The sequence below is a fragment of the Bos indicus x Bos taurus genome, chromosome 19 (assembly GCF_003369695.1).
Source record: "Bos indicus x Bos taurus breed Angus x Brahman F1 hybrid chromosome 19, Bos_hybrid_MaternalHap_v2.0, whole genome shotgun sequence".
NCBI lineage: Eukaryota > Metazoa > Chordata > Mammalia > Artiodactyla > Bovidae > Bos > Bos indicus x Bos taurus.
The window spans coordinates 54,608,463-54,626,329 of NC_040094.1; the positions used below are offsets into that span (position 1 = coordinate 54,608,463).

The window sequence follows — 17,867 nt, forward strand, 5'->3', positions numbered from 1 at the left end:
TGATCATTTCAGGGCTTCCCTGGTGGTCTGGTGGTTAAGAATCAGCCCGCCAGTGCGGGGGACATGGGTTCGATCTCTGGTCTGGGAAGATCCCCAGTGCTGCAGAGCAGCTAGGCCGGTGTGCCACAACTGTGGAGCCAGCGCTCTAGCGCCCACGAGCCACAACTACTGAAACCCGAGCGCCTAGAGCCTGTGCTCTGCAGCAGGAGAAGCCGGTGCAGTGCGAAGCCCGTGCCTCGCAACTAGAGCGTAGCTCCTGCTCGCCACAACTAGAGGAAGTCCGGGGACGACAAAGAAGACGCGGAGCAGCCGTAGATAAACGAATAAAATAAAAAGTACACTTTGGTTTATAACCAGTCTTAAAATTACTGAGACGTTTTACTTTGCAGACTTCGAAGTCCACGTGTTTTACACTTGCAGCGCATCCCAGTTTGGACCAGCCTCCTCTCTTGTGTTTGGTGGCCCCTTAAGGCTCATGGCCTTCTTGGTTTTGAAGACTGTGGGTCTGAACACACACACTCACTCTTATCTCACTCACCTTGGGAATTCCTTTATTACGTGGATTTGTGTGTGTGACCAGAGTGTCTTGCAAGGTTAGCATTTCCCTGGTTTTGAGCAGATGTTAGCCCACGTGGCCGCCCTTTGAGGGAGATTACACCAGGCGTGATGTCCAGAGTCACTCGATGGTATTTCCTTCTTTTTATTTAAATTTTGTGTATGTATTTTACTTTTCGTTGCTGCATGCAGTTTTCTCTAGTCACACAAGCGGGGGCTGCTCTCTAGTTGCAGCGTGGGCTTCTCATTGCAGTGCTTTCTCTTATTGCGGAGCACAGGCTCTAGGCTTACGGCCTTCGGTTGTTGCAGTGCGTGGGCTTAGTGTTAGGTTGGTACAGAAGTAATTGCAGTTTCGGACCGTGAATTATAAATCATTATAACTAGGCTTAACCACGTCTTTATTAATCAAAATAGGAACCCTTACAATCAACACATTTTTGCTGATGAGAGGTAAGTTTGTTTATTCCTGTAGCATAAAAAATCCTTGCTTCCGGATTCAGCGAACTCTTGGAAAGCAGTTTCTGCCTCCTGCTGGTTGCGAAAACGTCTTCCCTGCAAAAAGTCGTCATGATGCTTGAAGTGGTAGTCAGTTGGCGAGAGGTCAGGTGAATGTGGTGGATGAGGCAAAACTTTGTAGCCCAGTTCGTTCAACTCTTGAAGCGTTGGTTGTGCGACATGTGGTCGGGCATTGTCCTGGAGAAGAATTGGGCCCTTTCTGTTATACCAGTGATGGCTGCAGGCATTGCTGTTTTTGGTGCATCTCATCGACTTGCTGAGCATACTTGTCAGATGTAATGGTTTCACTGGGATTCAGAAAGCTGTGGTGGATCAGACCCAGCAACAGACCACCAGTGACCATGACCTCTTTTTGGTGCAAGTTTGAATTTGGGAAGTGCTTTGAAGCTTTTTCTTGGTCCAACCACTGAGCTGATGGTTGCTGGTTGTCATAGAAAATCCACTTTTCGTTGCACTTCGCAATCCAATCAAGAAATGGTTTGTTGTGTAGAATAAGAGAAGATGACACTTCAAAATGACATTTTTTTTCCAGTCAGCTCATGAGGCACCCACCGTCTGAGCCTTTTTCACCTTTCCAGTTTGCTTCAGATGCTGAAACGTTGAGCTCTTAGGCAGCTTCTTGTGTAGTTGTGAGAGGAGCAGCTTTGTTGATGGCTCTTAATTGGTCATCGTCACCTTCCACCGGCCGGCCACTGCGCTCCTTATCATCCTGGCTCTCGTCTCCTTTGCAAAGCTTCTTGAACCACCACTGCGCTGTACATCCGTTAGCAGTTGAGCCAAATGCATTGTTGATGTTGCAAATTGTCCCCACTGCTTTATGACCCACTTTGAATGTGAATAAAAAAAGGCTCGATTTTGCTTTTTGTCTAACATTTCTATAGTCTAAATGTAAAATAGCAAATAATTTAGTTCATTAGCAAAAAAAAAAACAAAGCGAGAAATATGCATTAAAATGATGTATAGCATAATCACATTTATGTAAGAGTGTATTTCCAGTATCAAACTGCAAAGTGCAACAATGCAAAACCGCGATTACTTTTGCACCAAGCTAATAGTTGCGTCACACAGGCTCAGTGGTTTTGGCATAGGGGCTTAGTTGCCCCGAGGAGTGTGAGATCTTCCTGGACCAGGGATCAAAGCCGTGTCCCCTGCATTGGCAGGCAGATTCTTCATCACTGGCCCACCAGGGAAGTGCCTACTCCATGCTACTTCTTGAAGAGATGACATGAAGAGGGTAGTCTGACCTCCTCAGGGAGGTCTGTCTATTTCGCGCTGTTGGCGGAGGCACTGTGTCTGTTTTGAGAAGAGAGGGGTGGATGCTGCTGTGTCTGAGCGGTCTTGTGTCTTCCGCTTGCTCTGTAGGATCGGCGGCTGATCCAGAGCTGCTTTCATGGTGGGACCCATCCCTAAGGCTCAGGAGGGGGTTGTCAGAGAAGGGACCCATCCCTAAGGCCCAGGAGGGGTTGTCAGAGGAGGGATGCTCTGCTCCGGGGGCCTGCTTACCCGCTGCTCTGTGTTCTCGTCCCCCAGTGATGCACCATGCCCATCGTGGACAAGCTGAAGGAAGCCCTCAAGCCTGGCCGCAGGGATTCGGCTGACGATGGGGATCTGGGGAAGCTTTTGGCCGCCTCTGCCAAGAAGGTCCTTCTGCAGAAGCTGGAGTTTGAGCCGGCCAGCAAGAGTTTCTCCTACCAGCTGGAGTCACTGAAAAGCAAATATGTGCTGCTGAACCCCAGGACAGAGGGAGCCGGGTGCCACCGGAGCGGAGATGAACCACCGGCCCGGAGACAGGGTACAGACGCAGAGGGTGGTGCCGAGAGGGCCCAGCCGTGTGCTGACAGGCAGAGGGACGAAACACTGACCAGTAGTGGGAACAGAAACAACAGTGTGGTCAGCTGTGAGGGTCGGGCGTGGGACCAGTAGGTTTTAGCCGCAGGAGTAACAGAACAGGGTTGGTGAGAGCGAGCTCTGTCTCGAGAGGTTCAGGAACAGGGCTTGGAAACTAGAAGGCGACGTGGGTGGGGTCAGCGCCAGGGCGTGCTGACTCCAGCTGTCCGCGAAAGCTCGTGCACAGAGGGGCTCTGGGGCTCCAGGCCAAGACCGTCGAGGAGAGCTGTGGGGTCACAAGCTTCCTCCTGGGCTCTGGAGTGGGGACCCAGGTACCCCCAGATGCCGCCTCCTGAGCTTGCGCCTGTGGACTGTGTTGGGGCTCGGACATCAGGCTCTCCTCTATCCTGTCCCCCCACTCCAGGCAGCGAGCACGCCTACGAGAGCTGCAGCGACGGGGTCCCTGCGCCCCAGAAGGTGCTCTTCCCGGTGGAGCGGCTGTCACTGCGCTGGGGGCGTGTGTACCGCGTGGGCGCTGGCCTGCACAACCTCGGCAACACCTGCTTCCTCAACTCCACCGTGCAGTGCTTGACCTACACGCCGCCCCTGGCCAACTACCTGCTCTCCAAGGAGCACACGCGGGGCTGTGAGTGAGCGCGGGGCTGGGGGGGCTGTTGCACATGCGCGGCTCTGAGCGTGTCCTTGCCGCGGGGCCGCTGTGGGTGCTCAGGACCAGACTTTCCCTTATTTGGACAAACCCGTGTTCTCCTGGTGCTGCCATTCTTAGCCTGGGTCAGATTTAGGAGTCAGGTTCATGCTACGTAGTGACTGATAAATTGTAAATTTGAGGTGTGCCGGCCGCAGGATGGGCAGTGGAAGAGAATCCAGGTAGAGTAACAGTCTCTAAACTGATCTGAAAGTAATCACCTAGACAGCAGAAAGGGCTTTTGGAAAACACCTCCAAAATACGTACGTTCAGTTATCGCATCCATTATAGTAGCACCATTTTTCGTGCATCATAAAATGTTCTCCAAAGTGGAAATTGAATATCAGTAAACTAAAGATGAAAGAAAGGATAACTTCGCCAAACAGAACAGAACAGAAAGTCTGACTAACCTTTCAACCGTTAACAAAATTAAATCAGTGGTTAACTTTTTTCCCCATGAAGAAAACACCAGGCTGAGACAGTTAGTGAATGAGTTTTACTGAAACTTTTAAGAAACAGATCATTTCAATGCTTCACAACCTCTTCCAGAGTAAAAGAAAAAGAGAGAAACTTCCTAGCTCATTCAGCGGGGTTCTCTTGATTTGGGTAACAAAATTAAACCAGCACAATACGAGAAAAATTAAAGTTCCATCTCATTCGTGAATAGATATGTAAAAATTCTAGGTAAAGTACCAGCAAATTCAGGAGTCTTGTAACCACTGTGAGCAGCTTGTGCTCATGCTAGAAACGCGGGGATGTTCTGATGTCAGGCAGTCTCCACGTGTGACTGTGGAGCGAGCGGAGCACAGCAGCTGCGGGAGCACCCCGAGGCCGGCCTGGCTTACGTCCTGGCTCTGCCACCCAGTGGCTGTGTCCTTGGAAGTCACCTGACTGGTCCCCCATCTGCAAACTAATAATAATATCGCCTTTGTAGTGTTTTTATAAAACTTCAGTGAATCACATACAGTGCTTAGAATAGCCCTTGGCACACAGTAAGTTCTACATGAAAGTGTTAGTGTCTCACTCGTGTCCAACTCTCTGCGACCTCATGGACTGTAGCCTGCCAGGCTCCTCTGTCCATGGGATTCTCCAAGCAAGAATACTAGAGCAGATAGCCCATTTCCTTTTCCAGGGGACCTTTCCAACCCAGGGATCGAACCCCAGTCTTCCACGTTGCAGGCAGATTCTTTAACGTCTGAGCCGCCAGGGAAGCCTCGGGTTCTATGTACGTGACTGTTAGTTTTGCTACCTTAGTTGCTGTCACTTAATTAATAGATGAAGAGAGAAAGGGCACTTGGAAATAGATGTCCCCCCAAAAAAATTATGATTAAAAGAAAACTCAGCACAGTAGCAACAGAAAGGATTTTTACTACTGTTTATAAAAGGTGTCTTGCAAAAACTACAAAACGTTCCAATTAGGAAAATACCGGAAGTACATTTTTAAAGTAAGGAGAGAAGCAAGGAGGGCCGCTCTGCGCGCTTGCGTTTGATGTTTGGTGTTTGATGTGCTGGTCCCGGCCAGAGCAGTGACGCAGGAGACAGGAGGGAGTGACGCTCTCCTTGGTTGAAAATGATATTCCTGCAGCAGAAGTCATAGACAGATTGGAAATTGGGGGGAGTTCCTCGTCAGTCCAGTGGTTAGGATTCTGAGCTTTCAGTGCCAAGGGCCCAGGTTTGATCCCTGGTCGGATCTGTTTGGGAAGGACATGCACTATATTTGAGGTTACAGTATCTTGAAGAACTAGGGATGTGCTTGCCTTTGGACCCAGAAGTGTATCTTGTAGGTGTGTGCCTTAGAGAAACCCTCAGGCATACAGGAGGTGGGTACGGGACCATTCACCCCAGCGTTGTGACTGTAGGAAGAGGGAGGGGTTGACGTGAGTGAGTAGGGGACTGTGTGGATGGACTGCGGTCTGGAGGGAGGGCAAAAAGGCAGCTTGGTACAGGTCATAGAAAGCGAGCTTAAACGTGCAGCTGCAGTGCGCTGGTGAGTGCCACGTGTGGAGTAGGGTGAATCCATGACTGGGAACAGCGCTGACCTGTCAGCGGTCCCTGCTGCCAGAGGTCAAGGGACAGACGGAGGACGTGGGGCGCGGGGGTGTGAGAGGCTGAGAGGGGAGTTCAGCTGTCACACCTGTGCTTGCCTTACAAATCACCTAAAATGGGGTGTCGTCTTTGCTCTTCTCTTTGTATTTAAGATAGTTCATAATTAGAACCATAGCTAGGATCTGCCTGCCAGTGCAGGAGACGGAAGAGACGCAGGTTCACTCCCTGAGCCAGGAAGAGCCTCTGGAAGAAGAAATGGCCACCCACTTCAGTATTCTTGACTGGGAAATCCCGTGGACGGAGGAGTGAGCTACGTACAGTCCAGGGGGTCACAAAGAGTCAGACACGACTGAGCACACACACGCACAGAAGTATAGCACTGTCTAGCCTAATGCCTTGGGGAACAAATAGTTTATCCCAGCAGGGGGCTGGCCCAGCCTAGGGGGCACCATCTGGTCAGCAACAACTGGTCCCGCCTCCATGTAGGTGTCCCCTGGGGCAGCAGAGCCGCAGAGTCGGGCACGTAGACTGGGAGGGAGCAGGTGCCTGGGGTCTCCCTGGAGCTGGCTGAGCCCAGATGTCTCCTGGGGGCAGCAGAGCAGAGGTTCCACGGTGAAGAGCGAGTGAAGGGGGTGTCTGTCGGGAAGCCCGAAATGTTCTCTGTCATTGACCATGTGATGCGATTTGCAGGTCAGAGGACACGTTCTAAACCGAGCTTGGCAGCTCACACTCCGTGGGCTGGGTCTCACGGAGAGATGGGTTCCCAGGTGCCACCAGCCTTGCAGGGCTTGGGCGGGCTGGGGGGCTCTGCTTTCTGCCAGCCAGGAGGCTGTGTCGTCAGCTCTCCTGGGAACTCCCAGGGCCCTACCGTGACCGCGTGTCCACGCCCGCAGGTCACCAGGGCAGCTTCTGCATGCTGTGCGTCATGCAGAACCACATCATCCAGGCCTTCGCCAACAGTGGCAACGCCATCAAGCCCGTGTCCTTCATCCGGGACCTGCGAAGTAAGAGCGGCTTCCTCCTGGGGAGGGCGGCATTGCCAGGGGTGCTGGCGGAGGGCAAGAGGCGGGAGTGGGCTCGAGCCTGGAGGCCTCGTGCACAGAGTGGAGCAGACTAAAGCCGGCCCTGGGGTTGGATGGACATGGGGCAGTCCATGTCAGCCAGTGGCGACCCCCACCCCGGCCCCATCCCCCAGGATCCTGCAGGTTGGCCAGGCCAGGGGCTGTGTGTTTTGGGCGGGGAGGTAGGTGAGGAAGTGCTGCGAGACCTTTTCTCAGCATCTGAGGAGCCAGGTCCATGTGTTGTGAAAGTCAGGTTTCTGTTTTGCTTGGCAGAGGTGGGTCCTTAGTTTTGTTGCTGTTGTGTTATTTCATGTATTTATGTATTTATTGGGCTGCACTGGGTCTTCGTTGCCGCTCGCAGGTTTTCTCAAGTTGTGGCAAGTGGGAGCTACTCTCTGGTTGCGGCGTGTGGGCTTCTCCTTGGAGTGGCTTCTCGTTGCTGAGCTGGGCTCTGGGGCGCACGCGCTGCCGTAGCTGGGACCTGCAGGCTCTGCGGCGTGTGGGCTTCTCCTTGGAGTGGCTTCTCGTTGCTGAGCCGGGCTCTGGGGCGCACGTGCCGCCGTAGCTGGGGCCTGCAGGCTCTGCGGCGTGTGGGCTTCTCCTTGGAGTGGCTTCTCGTTGCTGAGCCAGGCTCTGGGGCGCACGCGCCGCCGTGGTTGGGGCCTGCAGGCTCTGCGCTCGGGCTCAGTTGCTGCAGTGCATGGGCTTAGTTGCCCATGGTACGTGGGGTCTTTCTGGACCAGGGATTGAACCTGTGCCCCCTGTGTTGGCAGATTTCTAACCACTGGACCACCAGGGAGGCCCACCCATTGGCTTTTTGAAGCCTGTGTGTGTTGTATTGGGCCGACATGGTGGTGATCTGCCATGGTCTGTATTGGCTCCTGAAAAGCCAGCTTAATTAATTAGCGGAGCTCATATCCTTACTGCTTGGTGTCCATTTGTGCTTTCTGTTACCTGTAGAGGGTCTCACTGGGAAGATAACTGCCATCAGGGAGGTGCCTGGGACGTAGGGCGTCACGCAGGGCTCCATTTCCTCACTTGGGTTTAGTCCTGGGTCCGCTAAGAGATGGCCACAAGACCAGTGGGAATGGGACATGCGAAGAGAAGGCGGGGGCTCTTCTCAGCTGGCCTGACGCGTCTTCCTTCCCTCCTTAGAGATCGCCCGGCACTTCCGCTTTGGGAACCAGGAGGATGCACATGAGTTTCTGCGGTATACCATCGACGCCATGCAGAAGGCCTGCCTGAGCGGCTGTGCCAAGTACGTGCTGCCCTCCCCCCATGCTGCCTCTGTGGACATCCACACTGGGCCCCTGAGCATCCACAGCGGACCCACCGCTTCCCCAGAAAGGGCCTCTCCTGCTGCAGGTCAGGTGGCGGCGTCTCTCCCAGCAGCTTGCAGAGGGACATGCTCTAATAGATCTCTCCAAGGACCTTCTACTGACAGGGGCTCTCCCCATCTTTTTAAAACTGCCTTGTCATTTCAGTCCCGAGGATGGGGCAGTGGGAAGTGTAATCTTTAGGCAAGAACTTGAAAGTCTGCAGGAAAACTCAAGGGTAAGGAGATGATGATTTTTGAGGTTCGCTCCGCCCAAATTTGGGTGCATAGACCAGTGTTCCCTTTTGTGAAACAGCTGCTGCAAGAATGTTTTTGTATCATTCCTGGGTTTGTGGGTTCAGTTGAGAGAAAGCAGGCAGGAAGTGCTGCTGCCTGGGCTTGGAATGGAACTGAGTGCTGGACTCTGAAGTATGGCTGAGGAGTCATGTCTGGAACGCCCTTCAGGAAGGTTAAGTTGAGTTGTAGCCGTGAGGATGGGAAACCTCTGTTTCGGAGGATGAGACTGATGGAGTTGAACCTGACGTGTCTCCCGGTGAAGCCGCCTGTCTTCGGTGACCTCGCCCTGGCTGGGAAGTAACCCTCCCCTCGGGAAAACAAGCTGGCATTGCTTTTGCTGGTGTTAGAGGTCCCTTTTCCCTTTAATTCCTGGGAGTGTTTCTTGTATTCTGGTTTATGTATTTGATCGTACGGTTCCCTTTCTGGGTGTTGGGCTGTTGGTGGTCTCGCATCTCAGCTGTCCCTGCCACACTCACACTCACACACACACAGCCTCCCCGCCCTCCCCTTTCCCGTGCCCCTCAGTCCCTCCCCCACGGGCACCTCGAAGTTCAATCCTCATTTCTTTTCCGAGTTGAGTGAACTTTCTCTCCTTTTGGTCATGTTGGTTTTAAGGCTTGTTCACAGTGGTCTTCCATCTCCCCATGCGCTCGTTTGGGGTCTTCAGTTCACCCCGGGGTTTTGGCACTGCCCCCAGGGGCTGGTTCTTATTTTGTACTGGCAGCCCCCTAACTTTCAGATGCTAATGAGGATTTGGCGATTGGCCTGGTTCTTACTTCGGGCTCCCCCTTCTGGCCGCGCAGTGAAGCGCACGCTGGGGGTGGGTGGCTCTTATCCGGACTGAGAAGGGGTGTGGCCTTGGTATCTTTTGTTTGTTTGCTTCTTGTTCAGGACACTCCTTTTTCCCCTTGCCCTGCCTCCCCCTCCCCGCAAGGAGCCTGTCTGCCCCTGCTGCCCCCGGGGAGCACGTCCGGCTGCCAGGACTCCCAGGAGCCTCCCCTCAGGGGAGGTGCCGCACAGGCCTCGGTCCGTAGTTCCTCCCGTTTCCTCCCCACCTCAGTCTCGGGTGGAACGCTCAGTGGCAGCGTCTCGGATAGCTTCTTGGTCTGGCTCTGCTGTCCTGCTTCTGGGTAGTTGAATGTCTGTGCTATCCCTGCATCCCGGCTGGGCTGAGAGTATGTCCCTGTGTGGTCCTCCGGGCTCCTGTCCTGACGGATCCTGTTGTCTTGGGGGCATCCCACCCAGAGGGTCTGGGTGTGTCTGAAGTTATGTCCTTGCCGATCTTTGGACCGATGATGTCCCTCCTCTGATGAGTGCTGGTGACAGACGGTGGCAGTTGCTTTTCGTTTCCTAGTTTTGCAGAGCAGAAGTCTGCTGGCCCAGTGTTGGCCCCCGTGTGTTCTGGGCTGTACTCCTTGGCCAGCTGCCCATGTGTGGGCAGCACAGCCATAAACAGTCACGTGGCCTGGACGGGAGGCTGAGACCAGGGCGCCCTGGCTCGCTCTGCAGGAGGCGGGAAGGGGCCGCCTACAGAGAGAGGAGCAGGGTTAGCAGCACGCGTGCAGCCTCCAGAAAGTGTGGTGCCCACGCGGGACTGAGGGCAGAGCTGGAGCGGAAGCAGGGAGCACTGAGGCAGGGTTGGCCTGCAGGCTCATCGGGCCTCTTGCTCCCAGTGGGAGGTGAGGCCGCCTGCTGAGAGGGCAGGAGGGCGTCCCACGGGAGGTGGCTGCTCTAGGGGAGATCTCCAGGCGGAGCTGCCGCTGAGTAGGTGATGGGATGGGGCCTGGTGGGGTGCCCACCTGTTTCTCGGCCCCTTGTCCTCCACCTGAAGGCCGTGGCCTTTCTCCAGGTTGGATCGTCAGACGCAGGCTACAACCCTGGTCCATCAGATTTTTGGAGGCTACCTCCGATCTCGGGGTAAGTGGAGAAACGTCCTGTGTCCCTTCTGGCCGGGGTTAGAGTATTAACCCGAAACGCTTCGTGTCGGTGCCCAGGCTGACCCGCCAGGCCCCCGAGGCCTCCAGCCTGGTCTGTGCCCCACAGCCCTGCCTACAGCCTTCCTGGGAAGGGGTTTGGAGGAGCAGAGTCCAGAGTCTGTAGACACGCTGGTGTTGCTCTTCCTTGGATTCTGTAGTTAATCAGACGTGGCTGCTGCCCTTGGGGTGGGGGTGAGTGCCCCTGGCCAGGCCAGCCAGGCATCTCAGGGTTTGCCCTCCTCTCCTCCTGAGCACTTCCTGTCCTGGGATCTTGGGGAGCTGGGAGTGTGCCTCCAGTTCTCAGACTTGAAAACCTGGGCGACCTGGGGGTGGTGGCCCGGGGCCCTGCACCCACCCCACCATTCCCTTGTTCTCTCGCAGTGAAGTGCTCCATGTGCAAGAGCGTCTCAGACACCTACGACCCCTACTTGGATGTGGCGCTGGAAATCCGGGTACACACCTCATGCTGATCGATGTTCATTTACGTTAGGATGGGGAGGCCAGAGGGCAGAAAACCCAAAACAGGAAAACCGATCAGGGCATGTGATCCAGGTAGATCAGGAAAGAGATACTTGGAATCCTCCATTCTTGTGTGTTTCGTCTTAGCCATCTTCCTCTGTGTTCCTTTTTTTCTTTCTCCGAAAAAAAAGGGGTTAAAAAAAAGTTTGTGCCCTCAGATGTGAATAGTGACCCCACCACGTGCAGGGCTTGAGCAGGGAGGCCTGCATGGTGCGGGGAGCTTCCACACAGAGGGCGCACAATTCCGAGCGGCCTTCCTCTATCCCCGCTCTGAGGCTGCCGGAGCCGAGCTCACCTCAGCTTGAGGTTTGGATCAGACCCACGCGGCCGTGATAAACCCCTGGGGCTGTGATCCCGGTCCACAGAGAAGGAGTAGCAGCCTGGCTCCCTGTTGCCTGTGATGGGATGCTCTGACTCCCAGAAGGCGGCAGCGAGCAGGCCAGTTCTTAGGCAAGTGAGGTGCCGTGATCTGCTGCCTCAGCATGAAAAAGACCTTACATTTGGCATTTCTGGAGTCAGCCTTTTTCTTCCGCTGTTCACTGTACTCCCTGTTTCTGTCCTTCTCAGCAAGCTGCAAACATCGTGCGTGCTCTGGAACTTTTTGTGAAACCAGATGTCCTGAGCGGAGAGAATGCCTATATGTGTGCAAAGTAAGTTTCGGTTTGATCGTGGCCAAAAAGATCAAGCCAGCCTGCAAGGTAAAACACGTCACCTAACCTGACCCAGGTGCCGTCCCTCCCTCGCCCCCGCAGGCGGCGGCCGTCCACGTTCTCTCTCTGGCCAAGCCTCGTGGCTTGTGGCATCTCGGTTCCCCGAGTAGGGGTTGAGTCAGGCCACAGCAGTGACAACGCCGAGTCATAACCACTGGACCGCCAGGGAACTCTTGACCACTGTCCACGGTCTTGAGTGGTGTAATATGTCTTAAAACTAAAAGCCTTGAAACAGCACAGATGAAGAAATAATTGTGGCTGTCCTAGCTGCCACTCATGTGGCACTTACCCCAGGCTGCTCTCTGTTCTGAGGGGCTCACGTGCACGCGCGTGTGAGGCAGGGCCTGTTGTTACTCCATTCCACAGGAAGAAGAACTGAGGCCCAGAAGTGGGGTGATTGCATGTGGAGGCCATCCTGCCGCCTCCATGAGCCATGCTCTGCAGCTTCCGGTTTGGACTTGAGTGGTCCTCGGGACTTTTCCATTTCAGCAGACATGACTCTGACCTTCTTCTCTTTAGGGTTGTTCAGTCTCTGTGAGTGTGTTACCTTATATCCAGGTCATTTTTTTATTTCAGCAGACGTGACTCTAACCTTCTTTTCTTTAGGGTTGTCTAGTCTCAGGGTATGGGTATGTTACCTTATATCCAGGTCATTAAAAGCCATAATCACTAAAGAAGGTTTCCCTCCCTGTGTTTTCTTAGGTTTATGATTCTGTGCCAGAACCCTGCTTTTTGTCCCTCTCAGTTCACGCCCCTCAGCTCTAGACGCTGTTCACTTTAGCCTCTCTCTTCTCCCCCTTCATTTCCTCTTCTTCTGGCTTTGCTTTCGGTGATTTCCTGCCTGCCTGTTTATCTCTTGGCCACATCTGCTTGAATTTGTTTTTTCCTGTGTTAGCCCCGTTATTTTTCCATGCATCTGACTTAGTCTCCCGGTGGGAAAAGTGCTTCGTTTTTGTGTTAGAATCTCCACCTTTTTTCTAGTCCTTGTCCTGTTGTTGCTTTCCTTTCCGTAAGTGACGTTGATTTGATTTTTAGGGGTGCAGAGTTAAGTGCCACGTGAGTGGCAGCTAGGACAACCACGACTATTTCTTCTCATTCAAGAAGACTCCTTGTTAAAGAGCAGGTCTCAGGAGACTTCCTGGTCCAGTGGTTAAGAATCTGCCTTGCAGTGCAAGGGACGGGGGTTCCATCCCTGGTCGGGGAACTAAGATTCCCACGTGCCTGGGAGCAACTAAGCCCTTGTGTCACAACCAGAGCATCATCCTTGCACCACAACGAAAGCTCCCACTTGCTGCCCCTAAGACCCGATGCAGCCAAATAAATAAAAATTTTTTAAAAAGCAGGTCCTGATGTTCTGATGCTAACCCTGTGTGAGGACAGGAGTCCTCAGAGCACAGGCCAATAGCTCTTCCTCTCCCCTTCCTCGCAGATGCAAAAAGAAGGTTCCAGCCAGCAAGCGGTTCACCATCCACCGGACATCCAACGTCCTGACGCTCTCGCTCAAGCGCTTTGCCAACTTCAGTGGGGGGAAGATCACCAAGGTGAGCCCTCAAGCCAGTGCCCTGGACCTCATGGTCGGCCTTTTTAAAATTCAGATTCCAGGCTCTGTTTTAGAGAGAGTGGATTCAAGTCTCTGGAAGCCAGGGCCCAAGAGCCTGCATTTCTGCAAAAATCCCTAAACGATTGTTAGGCAGTCAAGTTCAAGAATGTCTTTTTTCCCCCCAGACTCTGCTTGTGCTTGGGGTGTTCCTGCAATGGAGGGTCCAGGTGGCCTTAAGAACCAAGGTGATGACGGCTGCTCTGTGTAGCTCCCATCTCCCGAGTCGTGTTTGCCCCAGAGCAGGTGCAGCTCCATGCTGCGCTTCTCTGTGGCGTGTAGAGGAAAAAGCTTCTGCAGAGTGCTGGTGTAGTAGATGGTGCCTTGTTTTATAAGGCTCCGAAGACCTGTTCTCAGTTGGTGGAGCCTAGCTGTGTGATTTCGGGCAAGGTGCTTGTCTCAGCTTCAGTGTCCTCACTGGTGGTGGTAGGGGCTTGTTTAGGTCAGCATTTCCCAAACTGCTGTTCTGCAGGATGGTTGCATGGTACCCTGAAAGATATTCTGTGTTCAGCTGAGCTTGGGAAACGCCACCCAACATGAAAATAATTCTTTTTTTTTGTTTTGTTTATTTTGGCTAAGCTGAGTCTTGCGGCTGCTTGGGCTTTTCTCTAGTTGCAGGGAGTAGGGGCTACTCTTTGGTTGCGGTGCTCAGACTTCTCATTGCAGTGGCTTCTCTTGGGCTTCACAAGTTGCGGCACGCGGGCTCAGTAGTTGAGGTTCTTGGGCTCTAGAGCACAGGCTCAGTAGGTGGGGCACATGGGCTTAGTTGCTCCGTGGCATGGGAATCTTCCCAGAGCAGGGATTGAGCCATGTCCCCTGCATTGGCAGGCAGATTCTTTACCACTGAGCCACCAGGGAAGCCCCTAAAACAGTTGTTTTTGATTGAAGGCCTTCTCAGAGCCTTTATTAAGCTGTGTTGCATTTTGAATCTCCCAGGGGAATTTATTATGAAGAGTTTCTTAGACTCAGTTATTGAGGGCATCACTCATTCCTCCATTTTACTGACACTCACGTGTTCACATTGCGCTTCGCCATGCGAGGCTCTAGGAAATCGGGGAGATGATCAGTGCTAAACGAGGTCTCATTGCTTCTGCCCAGAGGAGCTCACGTTTCTCCATAACACCTCCTGGAACCAGTTTGCTGTTAGAACACAGTTTGAGAGACACTGGTCTGTTTGATTTTGGCCCTGTGTCCGGCAAGACTGGACTGGGGCTCCTGAGCCTACTGGGTATGTTTGCCTTTAAGCAGTAGATGAGAAAAGACATGTTGATGAATAGCATGACATTCTGTTGATCTAAAGAAGCCAAACACAAATAGGTACTGACTGTTCCTGCGAATCCCAGGAACAGGCAGCACTAACCACTGGCCGTGGGCTCGAAACAGGCAGGATGGGGGCATTCACTGGAGAGAGGATTTTCTGGGTCCGCGTCTGTCTCTAGAATGGAGCGTGGGTTACCATCAGTGGAGATGGGTCAGAACTCAGCAGACTGTAAGCTCCTCAAAGAGCTACCTGTTTCATTCCACGTAAATTGTGCCTCGTTTTTTAAAAAAGTCCATATGAGCACAGGCAGTAATCGCAGTACATTATACCCTTGTCGTTCAAGGCTCACTTCTGATAGTATTTGCTTACAAAAGATTGTTCATTCCTGAAATAAACTTTGGCATGACCTTTGTTCTGATCCATTAAAATTTTAACCTGCTGTTGCAATTGCCCATATGGGGTCAGCCTGTTTTTCTGAAGCCCTGGGTCCCTGCCCTGTCCCCTGCCCTCCCCTCAAAGTCTTCTGCTTGGGGGCGGGAGGGAGAACTAACAGCTCTCCTCCTTCTGCACGTGGGACCCAGGTAGCAAGAGAACCAGTCTGGGCGTACGGCCAAGACAGGAGACCGTAAATCGCTTGACAGGACAATAAAGTAAGAGTTTCTCAGAGAAACTCCCTTAAAAAGGATGTGTTTTCTGCTTTCTTTTTAAATCACTGACCAGAGGAGGCTCCTGCCTCAGCCTTGCATGCCTGTCGCCCCACATAGTTCAAGACCCACTGATTGGGAGGGCGAGTTGACCCTTACTCTCACTGATGAATTGTAATTTCCTGTTCCTTGGCTCTTCCAACAGGATGTGGGCTACCCAGAGTTCCTGAACATCCGCCCGTACATGTCCCAGAGCAGTGGCGAGCCTGTCATGTACGGGCTGTATGCTGTCCTCGTCCACTCAGGCTACAGCTGCCATGCCGGGCACTATTACTGCTACGTGAAGGTCAGTGGCTCTGGTGTCGGCATCTGGCTGCTGCAGGGGTGGTGTATGCGCTGCCTCCTGGCCGGGGGGTGAGGAGAGGCAGGTTGGCAGAGCCTGTTTGCACACCTCCAGGTGGGCCCTCATTATACTCCGGGAAGTGGCCCTGCTTTGTGTTACGTCCAGGTCCTATTGCTGCTTCTTCATGGAGCACAAAGGCGTCCTTCTGACCTGTCCCACTCGGATCGGCCCCACTTTTGACGGCCTAGCAGTGAGACACGAGGGGGGCTGCTTTCGGTACCCTGTTCTTAGACCCCTGAAGAAGTCTCAGAAGGCCAGATGTTGGTGGGAGAGGCTTTGCCAAGCAGACCTTCGAAAAGAGCCTTCAGGAGGGAAAGCTCGCATCTTTGGGGGTGCCAGGAAGGAAGGGGGGGTCTCCAGCACACTTGTGGGGGCACATTCAGAGGTAGCTATTTGGTATTTTCATGTGAAATCATTGGAAAAGACCTTGATGCTGGGAAAGACAGCATCACCAGCTTTATGGGCGTAAGTTGGAACAAACTCCGGGAACAGTGAAGGACAGGGAAGCCTGGCATGCTGCCGTCCCCGGGGCCACCAGGAGTCAGACCCGACTAGGCGACTGAACGGCAGCATTTGCTAACTCAAACTCGGATATATGTGGCAGTTAAAAGGCTTGTCCTTCGCTTGTTATAAGTAAGCCTCACAGAAGTGTTGACCATTGGTTTTCGTCCTCACCCTCTGCTGCTTCAGGCAAGCAATGGACAGTGGTACCAGATGAACGACTCCTTGGTCCACGCCAGCAACATCAAGGTGGTTCTGAACCAGCAGGCCTACGTCCTCTTCTACCTGCGGTAACCGACTCCCACCCCACCCCTTTCCCCCAGAGCCCACACCCCACTCTCGACCTGACAGGCCTCCTTGGCCTTTTCCTGCGTGAAAGTAACCGAGAAATCTGAAGGACGTACAGCTGTCCTCCGGCCAGTCAGGGGTAACAGAGCGCGGCCACCGGGAAGGACGCTTAGACCACGTCTGCCTGGCTGCTGAGTCAGAGCCCGAGGGAAGGTCGGACTGAGTGCAGTCCATCTGCCCCACATGGAAGTGACTCGGCACATAAATGGGAAGGCCGTCTGGCATTTTACATTATTGCCCCCGAATAGCTGTGCTCTATCTAGATATCGGCTCACCCCACCGCGTCCTCTTTGCGGGGAGTGGTCGTGGTGGGCAGGGAAGTGGGCCATCAGAGGGTGGAGGCCTCGGGAGGTGCTTCTTTCTGGGACTGGTGGTCGCCACCCGGAGGATGAGAACGAGGCGAAGGGCAGTGCTCTGCTGCTTCGGGATGGCGTTGATAAACTGAGAGTCTAGTTTTGGAAGAGCTCTCGAGTAATTTGCTCTCTGCTCATATTGAGCGGAATCCAGAGCTATGTAGTAAGTTCTCGTGGTCTGCCTTTGCTTGGTCCCCACTGCTTTTTTTGAGGGGGGCCGTGCCACTCGGCTTGAGGGACTCAGTTCCCAGACCAGGGATTGAACCCAGGCCATGGCTGTGAAAGCCTGGAATCTTAACCACTGGGCCACCAGGGAACTCCCTGCTTGCCCCTCCATGAAATTGTACTGACTTGGGGGTATTTTGACTTTGGTATTTACCAACTTGACTTTGGTATTCTGATTCCTTCTCTCGCTCACTTTGGGTCAAGCCTCTGCAGCTTCAGTAAGGCAGTCCCTGCCTCCTTCTGTCCCTTTGACAGGATTCCAGGCTCTAAGAAGAGTCCCGAGGGCTCCATCTCCAGGACTGCCTCCCTTTCCAGCCGCCCCGGCGTGGTTCCGGACCATGTCCGGAAGAATGTCAGCAACGGAACCGCGGCCTCTCCAATGACCGGAAAGGTACTTGTTTAATAGGATCGATGTAAACCCTGCTGTTCTTGCCGCCTGTGCCTCTTGGGGTGTCATGGAGCACCGCCCCCACCTCTGTGTGCCGGGGTGCTTGGCCCAGTTGAAGGAGGCACAGACGCGGTCCTGCTCTGTTCCATGTTCTTTCTGAAGAGGGTTACAGGGCCGATGCTGGTAAGGAAGAGGGAACAGTGAAGAGAAGACGCGACTCAGCAGATCAAGACTTAGCTCCCAGCTGCCTTATATAAGTACAATGACAGGTCCCCCAAGCACACCTTAAGCACCTGGGAAAAAATACTTTATCCCCACACTTTAATATCGAAAATGTGAATAGATTGTACCAGGGTATAACCGTTGCAGTTTTACTATGGTGGTGGTAAGAGAACATCCTTTCTTTTGAGAAATACTTGCTGTATTTGGAGGTAAAAGGATGTCTTGTCTAAAATTCATTCAAATGGTTAGAAAAATATATATGTACATACACACGCATATGTTGATACGTATATGCAGGGAGAGAGAACAAGAAACTTAATGTGGTAAAGTTAAGGAATATCCCTTGAAGGTTTTTTTGTATGTATTGGAAAAAGTTAAACTCAGTTTTATTACCAAG

At 53.1% G+C, this 17,867-nt stretch overlaps 1 protein-coding gene across 2 annotated transcripts in view; it reads left to right on the top strand.

Annotated features, from left to right (window-relative positions):
* The window catches only part of USP36 (ubiquitin specific peptidase 36), a 32,530-nt gene that overhangs the window by 3,478 nt on the left and 11,185 nt on the right, over positions 1-17,867 (top strand). For both annotated transcript variants that reach the window (XM_027518289.1, XM_027518290.1), the window contains exons 3-13: positions 2,602-2,863; positions 3,323-3,544; positions 6,544-6,654; positions 7,867-7,969; positions 10,173-10,240; positions 10,681-10,751; positions 11,386-11,468; positions 12,958-13,069; positions 15,236-15,376; positions 16,124-16,224; positions 17,116-17,251. In XM_027518289.1, coding sequence (XP_027374090.1) covers positions 2,611-2,863; positions 3,323-3,544; positions 6,544-6,654; positions 7,867-7,969; positions 10,173-10,240; positions 10,681-10,751; positions 11,386-11,468; positions 12,958-13,069; positions 15,236-15,376; positions 16,124-16,224; positions 17,116-17,251 — 1,401 coding nt within the window. In that variant the 5' untranslated portion in view covers positions 2,602-2,610. The remainder of the gene's footprint in view (positions 1-2,601; positions 2,864-3,322; positions 3,545-6,543; positions 6,655-7,866; positions 7,970-10,172; positions 10,241-10,680; positions 10,752-11,385; positions 11,469-12,957; positions 13,070-15,235; positions 15,377-16,123; positions 16,225-17,115; positions 17,252-17,867) is intronic.